The sequence below is a fragment of the Centropristis striata genome, chromosome 11 (genome assembly GCF_030273125.1).
Source record: "Centropristis striata isolate RG_2023a ecotype Rhode Island chromosome 11, C.striata_1.0, whole genome shotgun sequence".
Lineage (NCBI taxonomy): Eukaryota > Metazoa > Chordata > Actinopteri > Perciformes > Serranidae > Centropristis > Centropristis striata.
This window is the reverse complement of record NC_081527.1, coordinates 2722247-2740105: the sequence shown is the minus strand read 5'-3', so window position 1 is coordinate 2740105 and position 17859 is coordinate 2722247. Positions and strand designations below refer to the sequence as shown.

At 36.1% G+C, this 17859-nt stretch overlaps 1 protein-coding gene across 1 annotated transcript; it reads right to left on the bottom strand.

Annotated features, from left to right (window-relative positions):
- Window positions 1-12018: 12018 nt before the first annotated feature.
- LOC131980151 (immunoglobulin lambda-like polypeptide 5) lies at window positions 12019-15867 on the bottom strand. Its single transcript, XM_059344336.1, has 4 exons — window positions 15723-15867; window positions 12780-13076; window positions 12573-12647; window positions 12019-12270 (listed from the first exon to the last, which is right to left on the bottom strand). Exons 1-4 carry the CDS (start codon window positions 15865-15867, stop codon window positions 12122-12124), a joined length of 666 nt encoding a protein of 221 aa, XP_059200319.1. The 3' UTR covers window positions 12019-12121.
- Between the last annotated feature and the right edge of the window lie 1992 nt (window positions 15868-17859).

The window sequence follows — 17859 nt, the reverse complement described above, 5'->3', positions numbered from 1 at the left end:
GTATGTCATTTGGTCTGCTATATGAGGAGCAGCAAGCTTTAAAAAATAAGGATCTATTTTATCCTCACCTGTTGATTTCTTGCAGTCTAAACCCTGAAGTGCTTTGATAACAGCATGAGACGTAAAAGGTTGCAGTGTAAACAGGGAGGTGTGGTTTGAACAGTGGTGGTTTGGAGACACATGAGGCAGCAGCTGACCAGTAAGACCAGGATATAATATATCAAAATGGTTTCCAGCAGCAACAAAATGTGCATTGAAAGCATCACAGATGTCAGCTGGTTTATCTATTATACAGTTATCTGATGTGATAGAAGGAGGAATAGATGCACATGATTTGTTTTTCTGTATATTAACTGCTCTCCAAAATGTTGATGGGTTTGTAAAAGAGCTGGAGATGAAGTCAATGTGATAATTAGCTTTAGCTTTTCTTAAGGCGGAAGTGCATTTGTTCCTTAGTTTTCTGAATGTGAGCCAGTGAGCTGCCTCATCACTGAGCCTTGCTGTGGCCCACGCTTTGTCTCTTGCTTTGAACATCAGTGCTAGTTCAGTGGTGAACCAGGGGCTTGTTCTATTTTTAACTCTATGTTTCTTATATGGTGCGTGTTTATTGATAAGTGACAGAAAGGAATTTGTAAAATAATCCAGAGCTGAATCTATATTTGGTATTTTATGCGTGTGGTGAATGTTACTTGCAACAAGGTGACAGAGAAAAGCCTCCTCGTTGAAGTGTTTGAAGTTTCTTTTGAGTATAATTTTGGAGCATGATTTTTCCATTTTTTCATTTCTGACACAGGCTACAGGGCAGTGGTCACTGATGCCAAGGGCAAAAACAGCAGAAACAGTGATTGTGTTTCTCCTGTTAGACAGAATGAAATCTATCAGTGAGGAGTTTTTGGGGTTCTTCAGGTTAGGTCTGGTTGGCTCTTTAATCAACTGTGTCAGATTTAGATGATCACATATGTCTTTTAAATGATCTGAGTCAGATGTCAAGCAGTTTAAATGAAAGTCACCCAGGACCAGCGTCTCTGATTTGTTGTACTGAGCGATGAGGTGGGCTAATGAATTGATTGCACTGGGGATGGCTGAGGGTGGTCTGTATGCACCAACAACATGGATGAAATGATTACTGGATAGGTTGATTTAAGAGCCATAAATTCAAAGGAATGAGGTATGCTGACATTCTGTAGTACAGTAACAGATAAACATGATTTGACGTATACAGCCACACCACCCCCTTTCCTTCCAGCTCTGTCTCTTCTGGATAGATTGTAGTTATGCAGGGAAACTTCTGAATCATGTATGTTGTCTTTGAGCCAGGTTTCTGTTAGGACCAGGATGTCTGGCTCAGTCTGTGATAGTAGAATTTCCACTTGGTCTAATTTAAATTGATTGCACAGACTTCTCATATTCAGATGCATCAAACCAGGCCACGTCTTGATTTAAACAGCTGTGGGTTAAAGAACTCTTCCCTGGAGTCATCACAGAAGTTAGTTTTATATTTATATTTATTTTGGAAGGTTTTATAGTTATGAAATGTTTTGGCCTGTGAATTCTATTGTGAATAGACAGACAGTGTTTTTGATGAGCATTTGTAATAAGAACAGGGATCCTGAAGGCAGCAGCAGAGACAGAGAGTGGAGGACAGGGTGTGTTTTGGATCTCATCAATATATTTAAACATGTTGCTTTATTAAAACAAGACATTTGAATTCATGTGTTTGTGCTGTGGGGATTTATAACAGAGATGTTTCACTATTTTCTGACATTTCATTGATAAGATTAATAAAATTAGACATATTCTTTATGATGAGAAATGTATGATGGGATAACATAATAATGTCTGCAATGACTTTAATACATTTCTTTAATTATTTCACAAATTGTATTTTATTGTTTATTAATTGTTGATTTATTTATATCACAATTGACTTGTGTGATGATTTATTTGGTATTTTATAATAGAGATAATAGAGAAGACTTTCCATAATACTGCTGATTTATAACAATAAATGTCCTCTGTGATCTATAATCTTTTTATAAAGTTTCATCATCTCTGAGATGTTTTTAGGCTTCATTAAGGGTTATAATAGTTGACTGACTGTTCCTTATCTCTATTATAAAATACCAAATAAATCATCACACAAATCAATTGTGACAAATATAAATAAAACAATAATTTTATATATATATATATATATATATATATATATATATATATATATATATATAAATAAACAATTTGTGAAATGATTAAAGAAATGTATTAAATTCATTGCAGACATTATTATGTTATTTCATCAAACATTTTCACAACATTACTTTGTTGGATATTACTTTATTTCATTATAAACTAAATAAAATGTCATAGCAGTGAGACTTTAATTTCTAAACCAAAACCATTTGAAGGAACCAAATATCTAATCTCATCATAAAGAATATGTGTCATCAAATATTATTAATCTTATCAATGAAATGTCAGAAAATAGTAAAAATCTCTGTTATAAATCCCCACAGCACAAACACATGAATTCAAATGTCTTGTTTTAATAAACCAACACCTTTAAATATAATTAAATATAAGAATATGACCATATATGACAAAGAAAAGCATTAAATATTCATATTTGAAAAGCCAGAAGTATTTGGCATGTTTTGATGCGATATATTAACTCAAATGAAGAAAGATGTTTTGACTCATTAAAGTAGATTTGAATGATTCAGCACAACATTAAAGTTTAAAGGTGGATTTTCACTGGAGTTGATTCCAGTCAAATCTAATTTATATTATTTTACCTATAAAATGTGAAAAATAATAAAACATTGCCTGTTATAATTTCCCACAGCCCAAACACATCAATTCAAACTTAATAAACCAAGAGTCTGTATATGTTTAAATATGAGTAAATATAAGTTTATGACCATATATGACCAATAAAAGCATGAAGTCTTTAAATAGGAGAAGCTGGAACCAGCAGATATTTGACATTTGAGCTTGTAAAATGACTAAAATGATGATTTGATTGTAAAAACAGCTGCAACGAGTGGATTAATCTGCTAATTGTTGCAGCTCTATTCTCACACATCACACGAGGACTCTGAGGAAAGAAACACACTTTTCTCTGATTTACAGCAAATCTCAATGAAAGCTGGTCTTCTTCTTCTCCTTGTGGAAGACTTTTCCATCTGCCTGCTTCCTCCAGCTCAGTGTGACGTCGTCATTCAGCCCCTGGTCCTTCAGCTTCTGTTGGAGCTGACAAACATTATTACTCACACAGAGATTACATTCTGCTTTCTTCTTTACATTTCATCCTCTGGAAGCTCTTTTTCACACTTTTTTTCCTCACATGATAGTTTGTGACTTTCCCTGTTTCTACTTCTCATGTCACGTTGCTGTCCAAAGCATTGTAATGTTTATAACATATAGTTTGTGAATGATTTATTATTTTAAATGTCTCTTTATCTGTTTCCTCCTCAGACTGTTTCTTTTACTGCTTTAATGTGAATTCACTCTCTGAGGGCTGATCAAGTTTCATCTCATGTCATTTTAAATTTGCCTCTAACAGTCATTTGTTGCTCAGTTTTTGCACAAAAGTTGAATCAAAAGAATCAAAAGAAGATTCAGCTGCTTCAGCATTCCCTCAATCACAGCAGATACAGTCACACTCATCCTCAATCTCTTCACTTTCTTCAAAGACGCTTTAAAAAAACAATCAAACATGATGAGTTGAGAGATTTCTGCTCTGATAATAATAAGCATCCTGTTGATATAAAGTGTCCTCAGTTAGTTTTGTCCTGCCTGTGGTCAGTTTAGAGCTATACTGCAGGCCGCCACCAGGGGGCGTTCAGGGGTTTATCAGTCAGTTAGAAGCAGTTACTTCCTCCATCTGTTGATATTCTCACATTGAAGTCAACACAAACTGATTATCTGCAGTTGGTCACTGCACGCTAACATCAGCATCCTGAGTGTTCACATTTATTGTCCAGAAATGTTTTTTCTCAATCTTCTCATTTCATGCTAAAGTAAAGCTAAATCTAATATAAATACTGTTTGAATCCTGATTTAAAAAAGCATTTAAAGAGAATGACCTCATATCACACTTGGGTGTCCTCTCATACAATCACAGCATAAATGAAACATGCTTGTAGACTTTACACTGTAAAAAAGGTCTAAAAACAAGATAAAAACACTAAATCTGAGGGAAATGATCTTGCTGCATGGACGGATAATTTCACTTGACAAGATTTCTTAAACTAAGATTATTAAATCTAGAAATAAGCATGTTGAACACTTAAAATAAGAAATTAACTCTTAAAACCAGATAAATGAAAGCTGCCAGCAGTGATGAACTGGCCCGAGCAGAGTGACCTGATGATTATTTGTTTCTTACCAAGATAAAAAAAACTTTAGATTTAGAAGTGTTAGATATTTCATCTTGTTTTGACAGTTAATTTCTTATCTTAAGCATTCAACTTTACACTATCAGCTTATTTGTAGATTTAACTATCCTTATTTAAGAAATCTTGTCAAGGTAAATTATCTGTCCATGCAGCAAGATAATTTCCCTCTGATTTAGTGTTTTTATCTGGTTTTTAGACAAACCTTTTTGCAGTGTAGGTTTGGAAACAAATACATGTCAATAAGCAGCATTTTAGACTGAATGTACCTTTCCACCCATGGTGGGAGGTCCAGTGACCAAATCTCCATTGTTTGGGTCTCTCAGTCTTGTTTGTCTCCGTCATCATCTGCAGCAGGTAAAACACAGAGCATTGAGACAGTAAACAGACAGGTAGTGGTAATGGAACATTACAGAGAATATTTGTTCTACTTGTTTCTTTCACCCTTTTAAAGAGTCTCCACTTTATAAAATCATGAAACAGCACATTAAAGTTCCCTTTCCAAAGCTTTTGGGTGGTTGATGCACATGCAGATGTGTTTTTTTGCTGTCGACGTCTTGGTGCCTTCTGGGTGCACATAGACGTCTCTGGCTCCTCGACATTCTGCTTCTCTCAGGAATTTACTCCAGAATTCTGAAGATTTTTTACAACAAGCATGAGAACAATATAATAAAGTAAAAAATAAATGTTTTGCAGATTCTGACTGAATGACTGACAGTAAATGAAAGATGTATCGGTAATACCTTACTATTTTTACTTTATTTTTTTTATTTTATTTTATTTTTTTATCTTTTATTTTTTATTTATTTTGGTGTGTTTCTTGTCTGCGTACTGTGCTATTTGTTTATTTTTTCCCCTTTTCTGTGGTTTGTCATGTGAGTGCTTTATGTGGGAAATAAAATAAATAAATAATTAAATAAATGTTTTGAAACAGCCAGAAACTTTAATATATGTGAAACTTAACAATTATAGCAGGTTACCAACATTAGCCTACTATATTTACTGTGTAATGTGACAGTAATGGTCACATTGTTTTGGGATATTATCAGGGTTTTGATTCTGACATGAGATTAGTTTTTTCTTGTTTTATAGTTATATTATTATAACAAGCAACTAATTAGGCCAAGTCAGACTGATTAAAAAAAAAAGTGAAATAAAGGAGAAAACTCCATCACAGCCTTTTCAGTCAAGAAATGAATCAACCAATTCAACAAGAAATCATAGTCTGATCTGTGTACAGTTGTTTAAGCCTTCATATCAACATGATGCTCCATTAGCTTTAATGCCTCAGTTAGTTTAATGAAATAAACTAAATAACTTTACCACTGCACAATCTCTCTCTTCATACATGGAGTAAAAACAAGCACAGAGCTCCTTAACGAGCTCGTTAACAGCCGGCAGCAGGGCAGCCTGTTAGCATCTAGCTAGCTCACCACATGGACTATAAACAAGCAACTCTGGCTTGACAATGGCAATAAAATAAAAAGGTATGCCATCAGAACTTCATCTCACCTTGCTTCTCTTTCCAGAAAGACAAGTGCTATCTCACTGTGTGGAATTTTTCTGTAATATACAGAGCAACTTAATATTCAAGCAGAAATAAGGTGTAATTTCAAATATTCTTACCTTTTCACCCAGAAACTCTTCTTTTAAAAGCCCACAGACTCCATTATCCATAACGTTGTCGTTTAATCAGTAAATGGCAGGAGTCTGGACCGACTGGGGTTTAACCACGCCCACATCCGTGAACCAGCCAATAGGACGGACCTTGGAATTGACCGGCAAAAACAGCCAATCACAAGGCAGAGGGCCAGATGTGTGTATCAGAAATGTGCATCAAACTGCAGTACCCCACAAGAAGCAGGTGGCGCTGTGTAATACACTGGAATACACTCAAAATCAGGTCGAGTGGTTCATAAGGACTGACGCCCAAAATGAGGAAATATTTTAGTTAGACAAACAACAAACTATCGGCATAGTCCGCATAATACACTTAGGTCCTCCTAATGTCGGTGGGTATCCTTGTGAAATGTCCGTCTATATCACATTGGGGCACACACACACACACACACACACACACACACACACACACACAAGCATAAACATCACATGCTCTCAATTTCACACTGTAAATAATCTGTTAGATTAGATTTTGTGTAAACCTGACAGAAATAAACAGGTAAAGTGTTAATACATTTTACTGAACAAGAGTAGTGGAATAACTGGATTTATATGAGTTATGATTAACATGGGGTGGACAAAATAACAGAAACCCCAGTTACTGAAAGACACTTTGTGAAAGAGGATGATTTAAGAAAATATATAACAGAGGTACAGCGTGAAGAAATCAGTGTTATGGAGAATATTTTCACAGATTATTTTAATAATTCATTGATATGGAGAATGACCTTTTTTTTCTTTGTCTGACTTTTTAATGTAATAGTAGTTATTGTAGCAGAAGTAGGTGTCGAGGCCTTTTGTGTGAATTATTGAGTTGTTGCAGACACAAGAGGGAAGCAGAGTGAAGGATTTGTTGTACAGTAAATACCCTGGAAAAAGTAAAAGTCCTGCACTGAAAATGTGGATTAAATGTGACTCTGTGTGTGTGTGTGTGTGTGGGAAATCATCATCATCATCATCATCATCATGTGGGTACCTGCACTTCCTGTGACTAACCACAGGGTGGCGCTCTCTGCCTGTGATAAAGTTCAGTTTGTATCAAACAGCCATAAATACAGTTTTTTACAACCGCTATGACTCGTTGTTCGATACTTTTAACACTTTTTCAAAACTCTTCACACAGTTACCACATCAGCCACAATTCTTCTTCTTTTGACACAAAATACACACATTTTACACGTTTAAAATTACTTTTAACTCCTATTACACACAAGCTCAATCAAAACCAAAACAGTAGATGTTAACTGGTGAATTTTCAAATTTCTTTCACACGGTTTGTCAAAACAGAAAACCTCATGTTCAGAACTAATGGATTGAAGATTACATTGATCACCTCTGATTCCCGTCTCACCCAGTTCAGGTGCTGGGCTTTTTTCAATCACATCACCAATCACATCACCTATATTTATAGGCAGATCTTGTGAGGGAATAGAACAAAAGATAAGACAAGGGACAAGGCGGAGGATTTGTAAAAAACAAGTGAGGAAAAATGCCTAGAGGGAGAGTTAGAATGTGTGGTGGGGCTCAAAGAAGGGCCAGAGATACGGTGACAGATGAAATACGAGCTGCCATCATCGACCAGCTCATCAACCATGGGTTGTCACATAGAGAGGCCTGCACAACAGTCAAACTGGCCCCTACAACTCCCAACGCCTTCTCCAGTTTGTAGAGGAGCTGTATGATAGACTGGTACCTGAGGGGGAGAGGGGACAGGGTGAGTTGGGGGGTAACTTGCTAACATGTGATCACCTGGGACAACGTGGCATTCCACCATGCACCTGCAGTCACAGCTTGGTGTGATGCCCATCCCAGGAGGATCTCCCTTTTCCTTGCCCCTTACTCCCCTTTCCTCAACCCAAATAGAGGAGTTTTCCATCACCATCCACATGACCAAATGTCCCTGTTGGATGCAGTGACTGCTGCATGCCAGGACATCACAGCTGACCACTGCCAGGGCTGGATAAGGCATGCAGAAAGATCCTTCCCAAGATGTCTGGCCGGAGAAGACATCAGGTGTGATGTCAATGAAAATATGTGGCCCAATGCTGACGACTGAGCAGATTGGATTTTTTTTCTTCCACTTTTACAGTGATTTTTTCTGCTCCTTTTTCTTTTTGTGTATTTGACAATACAGTAATCAATGACAGCTAAATGCTGTTTTTTCCTCCTCTTTACTCTACTGTAAGTCATTTTCATTTGCAATACAGTAAATCGTTTACTGCAAATCCTGTCATTTACTGTTAATGCTCTGACATGGCTTGTTCGCTTTTTGTACTGAGTGTTGTACAAAAAAAAGGAACAAAATCCATGGCCAACAAATGAAAAATGAAGAACATCATCCCAAACATTAATTTACATGTATGATCAATACAATAATCTGTTGATTGTAAAAGAAAAAGGGAAAAAAGTAGATTTGACAGATGCAAAGTGATTCAGTTTGTGTTCTTCCATCAGTTGTCAGTGTTTTTTATGACACTGTGCTGTGACTGACTAAATGTTTCTGTGTTTTGGTGGATTTGGTGAACTGTCTTAGTGTATTATTGTATTTTGGAAGTGTGTGTCTGTGTTTAGTTACACTGCGTGATTTTGAGCATGAAATTAACTGTTTGGGGAATTGTGTGTTTCAGGTGTGATGTGCGTTAACAGTTTTGAAAAAGTTTTTAAGGTTCTGACAAACGGGTCATAGCGGTTGTAAAAAACTTTATTTATGGCTGTGACTCCTTTCTAACACCGTAAAGGGACATGTGATGTCACACATGTGATGCAATATGTTTTCACGTTGAAAATGATCCAACTGTTCAGAATTATACCCTACGTAATAGAAGAAAAATCTGTGGAAATAATATGAAATGTATCATGACTGTTCCCTCAACGTCTTAAAGGAACAGACTGACATTTGTCTCACAGTGTTATTCCATTTAAAGGGAAACTGACAAAGAATGTTCACAAAGTATTTCATCATAAAATAAGCTGCTGTTTGACTTATTTTCATTGAATTGATCAAATTATTTAAATAAACTCAAACAATAGAATATAATAAATAGTTAAATAGATTGATATTTTGATCGGCAAATGGATATTAATGAATGAAAATAAAAAAATAGAAAATAGTAATTAAAAAAAAAATTAATGACAACAATAATAAATAATATATATATGTATATATTCGTACAGAGTTCCCTGTAATTAAACATTCAAGACTATAAGCACTTCAACAATGCTGTGACGAAAATATAATAAATCCCATCATATTAATTTCCAGATTCCCACCTTTATTTTGTGGTTAATATTTGCAATTAATGTAGAAAAAGCAGGATAAAAACTTGCTAAAATAACTTCTTCTTTTTTTTTTACAGTGTCTGCTTCTAATGGAAGAGACCTGTTCATTATAATTAAGAGGGATTTGTTATCATTGTGAAAGCACTTGTGTTCATATTTTTGTATTATGTGGTTTGGGATTGGTTCAAAGGCTTCTTCCCGATCAGCTGAAATCTGAGGAATCAGTAGCACCACATGATAACAGACAGAAAAAACATACCCAATACTGATGTTGTCAATATGCATCAATAAAAACTGACTTCAATTTAAAATGGCACATCACATGACATACAGCTTTGAAGAGGAATTCAAGACTCTTTGACTAAAGACATGTGACTATTCTGACCACACACACACACACACACACACACACACGCACGGACGCACGCACACACACACAGACACACTCACACACACACGCACACACACACACACACACACACACACACACACACACAAACACACACATACACACACACACTCACACTCACACACACAAACACAGACACACACACACACACACATACTCTCACACACACACACACACACACAGACACACACACACACACACACACACACACACACACACACATTGATAGTTTAGTAACTTTATGAGAATGATCGAGTTGAATTGGCTCTTTTCTCTGTTTTACAGAGTCATATCATTTAATATAAATAAAAAAATTTTAGTATAATTATTAATAATTCTAAAAAGCACTTTTGAACCGTGAGACCCACACAAGTGTTGCTCAGGTTGGAGGCAGATGAAAACCCCAACAGTGTGCACAGCAGCAGATATGAATCTGTTCTCAGTGGTTATTAAGGCTCATAAAACAAACTGTTGGCAGCGAATCAACACTTCCTTTCCTGCAGCAGACGGGCTGTGTGGGTTTCTGCTCTGCAGCCTTTCTCACATTAATAACACAATGACAGTTACAACCGTCCACTCTGGTTAAATAATCGTTAGAGGAAGTTCAGTTAGATTTCAGCACTCAGTACTCACTGTCTCAGGAACAGGAACTTAATGACAGAAATAAACCATTAATGCTGTATTCCATAACATGGTACAATTACCTCTAAAATAACTGCAAGAGTTTTTATCACACTATAAAATAAAGTATAGTAGCATACTGATATTTATTGTGTAATGAATTATGGGACTGAAATCATACAATAATCTATTTTACAATGCTAATCTATAACCTACAGTATATAATTTTTTTTTATTCCAATTAAACACTTTTATTTAACTCCTGATGTAAAGTGACGAAAAGAAAAACACTCAACTGCACAAAAACTGTTGTATTAACACAGTAAACATTAGATTATAATTTCTCAAGTATTAATCGTCACTAATCACAAATGACATATTTATCACTACAAAGAGTGTGTAGAAAAGAAAAAGACTGAAGGAGATCAGAGTTCGATTCACTCTGGAAATCCCCTGAAAAACCAGGACCAGAAATAGATCAGAACAGCAAGTGCAAGTTCAACTTGTTCTGGGGGGAATTTCAGTTTTCAGTAGGAGCAGCCCCACATGAGGTCATGGAGGTGGAGCGCACCAAAATTAAAACAATATGACAGATTTGTAACGGGGGAGAAACTGCTAATTTCGAGTAGATAATAGAGTGATATAAACTGATGCAAAATGTTACATTTATAGTTTATTCTGGTTTAAACTCTTTGAGAATAAACTTGTAACTGTTATCTCAGTGGAACCTCCATCATAATTAGATAATTAACTGTGTAATTTGAACAACGCAGTAATAATTAGACAGATGAATAATACTTCCATACCACAATATAAACAGACATAAAGCAATAAAGGCAGTAATCTCAGTGGGCCGTCCTGTTTCTCCAACAATGGGCCATGGTGTGGCAGTTAGTAATAATGGACGTACGGTGCCACCAGTTGGAATACGGCGCAGCTCCTGCCTTCAGGACCAAAGAGAACAGACGAGTTCAAATCAAATCACAAAGACTGCCTGCTAACATTATTGTTTCATGCAAACATGAGAAGCCAAAGCAGCTCGCTCTGCTGTTTGTTCATGTGTGTAAACAACAGTGTCATCAGCGTAGAGTTTTACAGCCACACTGACACAATTATAAAAGAAGTCAGCCCTGAACCTGGAGAATACTCACACCTACACACTTATTCATTTCACACATCTATTCATTTCTTCCTGTACATTTGTTCATGGCGCTGTGTGAAAGTATATTCAGAGCTACTTACAACCAGAATCACATTAAATGTAGCTGTCAACATACACAGCCAACCTAAGAGATTCTGTTTCTGATTATTTGCTCTGAAGTCAAACTGAAATACATCAGAACAAGGAGGTTTCAAAAAGACACGGTCTGTGATTTTTCACTTTATTGAGAATGTTTCTCTGAAAGAATTTGATAAACTTGATGAAAATTAATCAAATAAACAGAAAATACTTAATAACATGTCTACAAGAAGCTAATGATTGAGAATAAATCTCTATTATTATACAGGTCGCAACTCAAAGTGGAAATTAACTAAAATATCACAATAACACCAGAGAAAATGTACACTTAGTAACTGCAGATATATACGTGTATATATGTATTTATATTTTAGGATGACTGTGTCTTCCTTTTACATAACAACCAAAACACGTCATCATTGATATTTGTGAATACTGATCAGCGTGATGAATGAGATGAATTGATGAGATTTGATGGTGAGAAAAGGCAGAAAACAGTCAGTCAGCATGTGTGCAGTTGGTAGACGGTCCCTTGTTTCTGAGGATCATCAGCAGAACGATTCCACAGCAGAACACCAGACTCTTCACTGTCAGCACTGTGTACAGCAGGCAGAGCAGCTTCACCCTGCACTGAGACTGGAAGGACCCTGACACACACACACACACACACACACAGAGTCACACAGTGTGTAAATGTCATCAGAACATCATCAGATTTTCATCAGTGTAACTTGGACTTTTCCAGACGGGACAAGCAGCTTTACATGAAGACAGGGGTCGGCTACACTTTGAATGAAAGCTCAGAGGTCCTTATTGAAGACAACAAGTCAGGGCCCCAGCCAGCTTTTGAGCTATATGGAGCCAGGACAGAGACTTCAAATGTTGGCATTGAAAAGCAAAGTGAAAAAGGAAAGATTGTGATTGAAGGAGAGGCAGCAGGTGATCTTACAGTCAGCTTGCTGCAGAGCTAGCAGGTCTGCTGGCTCTCTCTCTGGAGGACAGGAGGCTGCTGGAGCTGGAACCTCTGAAACAGAAAAGGAGTGAAATGTTTGGAGTTGCAGTGAGAAATGTCAGTCCTCTGCTCCTCTGCTCTCTTTGACAGCGTCTCTACATGAAGCTGAATCACTGCTGAACACAGTCAACGAGCCTTCATTACCTTGTTCTGTTGGGGCCTCCACTATAAATACGTAGCAGTGGTATTTATACGTGCTGCTCTCTTGCTGACGGAGCAGCAAGATGGCGGCGGTGTGTCCCGACTCTCTGAGCTCCAGCTGCTCTCCCTCAGCAGGGGGCAGCTCCTCCAGAGGACCGTTCTCCTTTCGTCTTTTCCAGGAGATGCGGACCAGAGGAGGAAACATGGCTGAGACCAGACACAGCAGGGAGCTCTTCCCCTCCAGGTGGGCTCTGGGTGCTGCTGGGTACACGCTCACCACGGGCTTCACTACCTGCTCACCTGAAGTTTGACAGCAGCAACAAGCAGCACAGACACACATTGACACAGTCAACAGCAGCTTACAGCACTGCACTGCATTCAGTGTGATCCTGGAAACTACATGGACTCTGATCACTAAACTACTCATCAATACAGCACAAAGTTCACTACATATACTGTATTCACCTTCATATGAAACACACTCAGCATCTAATGTCAGCATGGATTATATGGGGACACAAGATCACATCTTTCATTTCACATTATTTATCATTCATTTTTCTTACCTATAGAAATTCATTTCATATAATGATGACTTGTACCTTCATACAATGGGATGTATTTTTATATATGACACATTTTAAATAAAGGACATATTTACCTTCATGTCAAATATTATTTTCATGTTAGGGAACACAATATATTGAATGTTGACGCTCCAGTCCAGTGTCTAGTTATTGAGAGGCGAGGCTCCCAGTTACTACTTTTTGTTAGTGTCCTTGAAGGAGCCACAGGATGGCGGCTTTGCTTTAACTCTGTGTTCATTCACTCACATTGACATTACTGATGTAACTGACTGACACACTCCACATTTGGACTGATTTCTTTACTTTATCACAATAAATCTCCTTTAATTTATCATCATTCTTTCTGTCCATTCCCGTTTTTGTCATGGCCCAGGAGTCGGGTTATGACTAAATGGGGGCTCATCTGGGATATTAACCACATATTTACCACAATAAACCTTTTACAATTTATATAGGAACAAATCAAGACATAAATCATTTTATGACTTTTTCCATTGCAATTTTAACTTCCTGCAAAAATGTTTGATTCTGTCAAATGGGAATAAAAATGTCCACTTAATAAAATAAATGAAGTAAATATATCATATCATAACAATGTAATATATTATAATATCATAGTATAATTTAATATAAAGTTTGCATGATGTGTAAAACATAATTAAAAATACATTTTCATCAAATTCCAAAATCACTTTTTCTTTATATCCATTTGAACATTAAATATATTATCTCTGTCCAGTTTTTAATTGAATATATTTGAGAAAGGATCTGAAAATGTTCTCATTCCTTTTTTTTTTTCAACTTAGAAAATGTCCACATTTTTCAGTGTCAGGTTTAAAATATATTTTAATATAATATAATATATTATAATAACATAATATAAAATAATGTAATATAGCATAATGCAATATAAAACAATATGTTATAATATAATAAAAAGACGGTCTTGATCCTTTAGGATGAAGTTAAATATTATATTATTGTGAAAGTGTAAAACAGTTTTTCTTCATCATTTTCCACACATATGATTATAACTTACATATTCAATTAAATGCAATTGTCATTTTAATGATCTCAATAATTTTGTATTTTTGAACTATGAATTCTTACCATTTCTATCTGTTATATATTTTATTATATTTGGCACAAACTGTTTTCTTGCAATTTTAACTTCCTGCAACAATGTTTGATTCTGTCATATGTGAAAAAAAACTGCCACATAATACAATATAATCTAAAATTAAATAAAATATATAATATAACATAATATATTTTGATGTAATATAATATTTTACATGTTATAATGTAATATAATGCAATATATTATAATAAAATATAATACAATTAAATATAATAAAATATAATATAATATAATATAATATAATATAATATCAGCAGGTTGGGCAGATTACTCTGAAATGGATTCAGCTGCTGAACAGAAATTTCACGGCAGTTCTTGTCATTATTTGCAACTTGATCCACTGGATAACAAAAATATGTAATCAGATTACTTTTTAATTGCACTATATGCTATAAAACTGAAACTTTGATACCCAAATAAAATTACATTTCTGCATCTTCCAAATTGAATAAAAACACTGTTGAACATGAAAAAAGGACCCTGAGTTAATCAAAAATTAAATGACCATATAAATAACATGACAGAATTTAACATGAGCTCATATAATATAATACAACAACTAAATTTGTGTTAAAATTATTTATACATTTTCCGCTGTATGTTTACTCTATATGCTAAATAAACAGATCAAAATATTAATAAATAATAATAATAATACATAAAAAGTAAAACACATAATATTGATCTATACTTTCCTAAAGGTTGTTACTTTATGTTTATGTGAAGCATCATATATAATTCATAATTATTTTGTGTTTTGACACAAAGAGAAAAGTGTGTGCCTTTAGATATCATCCTGTATCACATATAGAAATGACTCATTAGTCTCCATCCATTCTATTTAATTGATGTATCATATTCAGTATGATAAATATATCAAAAAACACAATTATAGTGATAGTTATAGTGTGTTGTTTAATAAAAACAAGAGGCGCTGCTGAATTACTGAGAGGATCAAATACTGTATATTTGTAACATTTCCAATATCAAACTTTTTCTATATGAATCAGTTTCATCTCCTGCAGAAATAAAGAATAACTTGAGTTCTGCCGTGAGATTTAAACATCTTTTCAGGAATTATGAAGCTTTGTTTATGTAACAATAGCTGCATGGCTGCAAGAATTCTCTACTAATGATGAAAAAAGTCACAAGCAGCAGAAACTCATTAAAACACATTTTCAATAAAACAACTGAAGGAAAAAGAAAGTTTATTCTTACCTACAAACAGTTTAGTTCCAGAGCCAAAGATGTAGTACCATTCGTTCCATCTGCCTCCCACAGTGAAAAAGACTCGTACAAAAACCTGTCTGCTGCTGAATGTGTCAGCTGAGGTGAACCAGTCCACATTATGAAGCAGTATCATATTTCAGCTCCATGATGTGTTTCTCTAATGTTCATATTAACATGACTGTCTCTTCTTTTATGTCCTTTTTAGACACATTCGCAGAGTGTCTCCGTGGATCGTTGGTTCAGACGTTCATGTTCCTCAGAGGATGAACTCTATTGACTTTGGTCAGTTTTTATCAAACACCATCATCAGCTCACGTCTTTAAATTGTCCATTACTTTGATTTATGACGTGTGTGCGTCCAATGACAGGACGCTGGGCCACACAGCCAGTGTGTGTTGCTCTGTAGTCTTGTTTTGATTTGAAGGAGAAAGAGTTGTGATCCTCCTACTTTTTAAATCAGGTCAACACATGAGACCAGAGTTACCAACTTATCACCGCAATAAAACACTTTGGACTTCTACGACGCCGTCACTACACCCATAGAGGCTCCCGTCCCATCTCTCTGGACCGACTACAGCTGCTGCACTTCCTCATTCTGTCACCACAACAACTCACCACGTCATCAGGAGAACCACCACGTGAATGCCTTCAATCTTCGCCCAGTACCCACTTCCTCCATGCAAACTTCAAAACAAAAGCCTCTGAAAAAAGCCCTGTTCAACACAAGATCCCTCAACAATAAAAGCCTCATCTTAAATGAATTCATCACTGACAATTAAACAACTAGACTTCCTCTGTCTGACTGAAACCTGGCAAAAACCCATGGAATATTTCACACTAAACCAAACCTTCCCTGCTGGATATTCATACATGGACATCCCTCGCTCTAAGGGCCGAGGAGGAGGAAAACACCACCAAGACCTCAACCCTCGGCCACTCTCCATCATTGCTGCACCATCTTTTGAACATCTGGCATTTAAACTCCCCGGTCCAAAACCTCATCATTGCTATTATCTGCCGTCCACCCAAACCCAACCCAACCTTCCTGTCAGATTTTTAGAATTCTTCACACAAATGTCTTCAGTCTCCCCATCTGTCCTCCTCCTAGGAGACTTTAACATCCACACTGACTCTCCTGACTGTAAAAGCACAACAGACTTTTTTTTTTTTTAGATTAGATTAGATTGAACTTTATTGTCACTGAACAAAGTAACAGCTACTTGGACAACAAAATGCAAAATATAGGCCACCTACAGTAATGCCAATAAATTAGAATAGGAGTATGAGTTGTTACTGTTTTGCTCGCCACTATTCACTATATATCAATTTATTGTTGTTGTTTTCTCACCTGGTTCTTCCTGCGTGCTCTCCCTTTCCCTTTCTCCTTCTCTATCTTTCTCTCTTTCCCTTGGCACTGACAATCATACACAAATATATTGTAGCAGACCATTTCCTACATAAGTAATTTGATACAACATACAGATGGCTGGTTTATATTATCTGTTACTTTAGCTTAACACGCTTCAGAAGAAGAAAAAACAAGACAGAGATCATTATGGACTGTCCCTAGTCTCTCACCTGAATCTGTCTTTTTTCTTTTAAAGAACTGTCGTATGTCCACTGGTCACTGGCAGACCACACACACACACACACACACAGAGAGAGAGACCGGACAGTAAAAGCTTGTTAAATTAAATAATCTGTGCTCAAAAAATTAAAAAAGTTAATACACCACATATTTTCTGAGTCATTAGTACAAATTTGTAATTTTAAGTTAACAGTACTCGACCGCTTTCATTTATTTTAGTCACTGTACTCAAATAGTTTGACAGTAAACTTGATGACGTCACGTCACGTGCGCGCGTCCTTCTTCTCCAAGCCTGTCGGAAAGTCCGCCATTACCGCTACTCGCGTCGTCAAGAAAAGCCGAGAACGAAGCAACTTTCTCAGCAGGACTCGCTAACAGTGAACGCCGTGCTGACCGCCCTCACCGCCCTGACCTCCGTTATTTTCATATTCGCTTTGGGAGCACTAATTTGGTAAGTTAAGAGTTGTTTAAGCGCCATATTTTAACGGTGTGCATTCGGGCTGTCTGCAGTTATTTGTATCTGTCCGTTAAATGTGA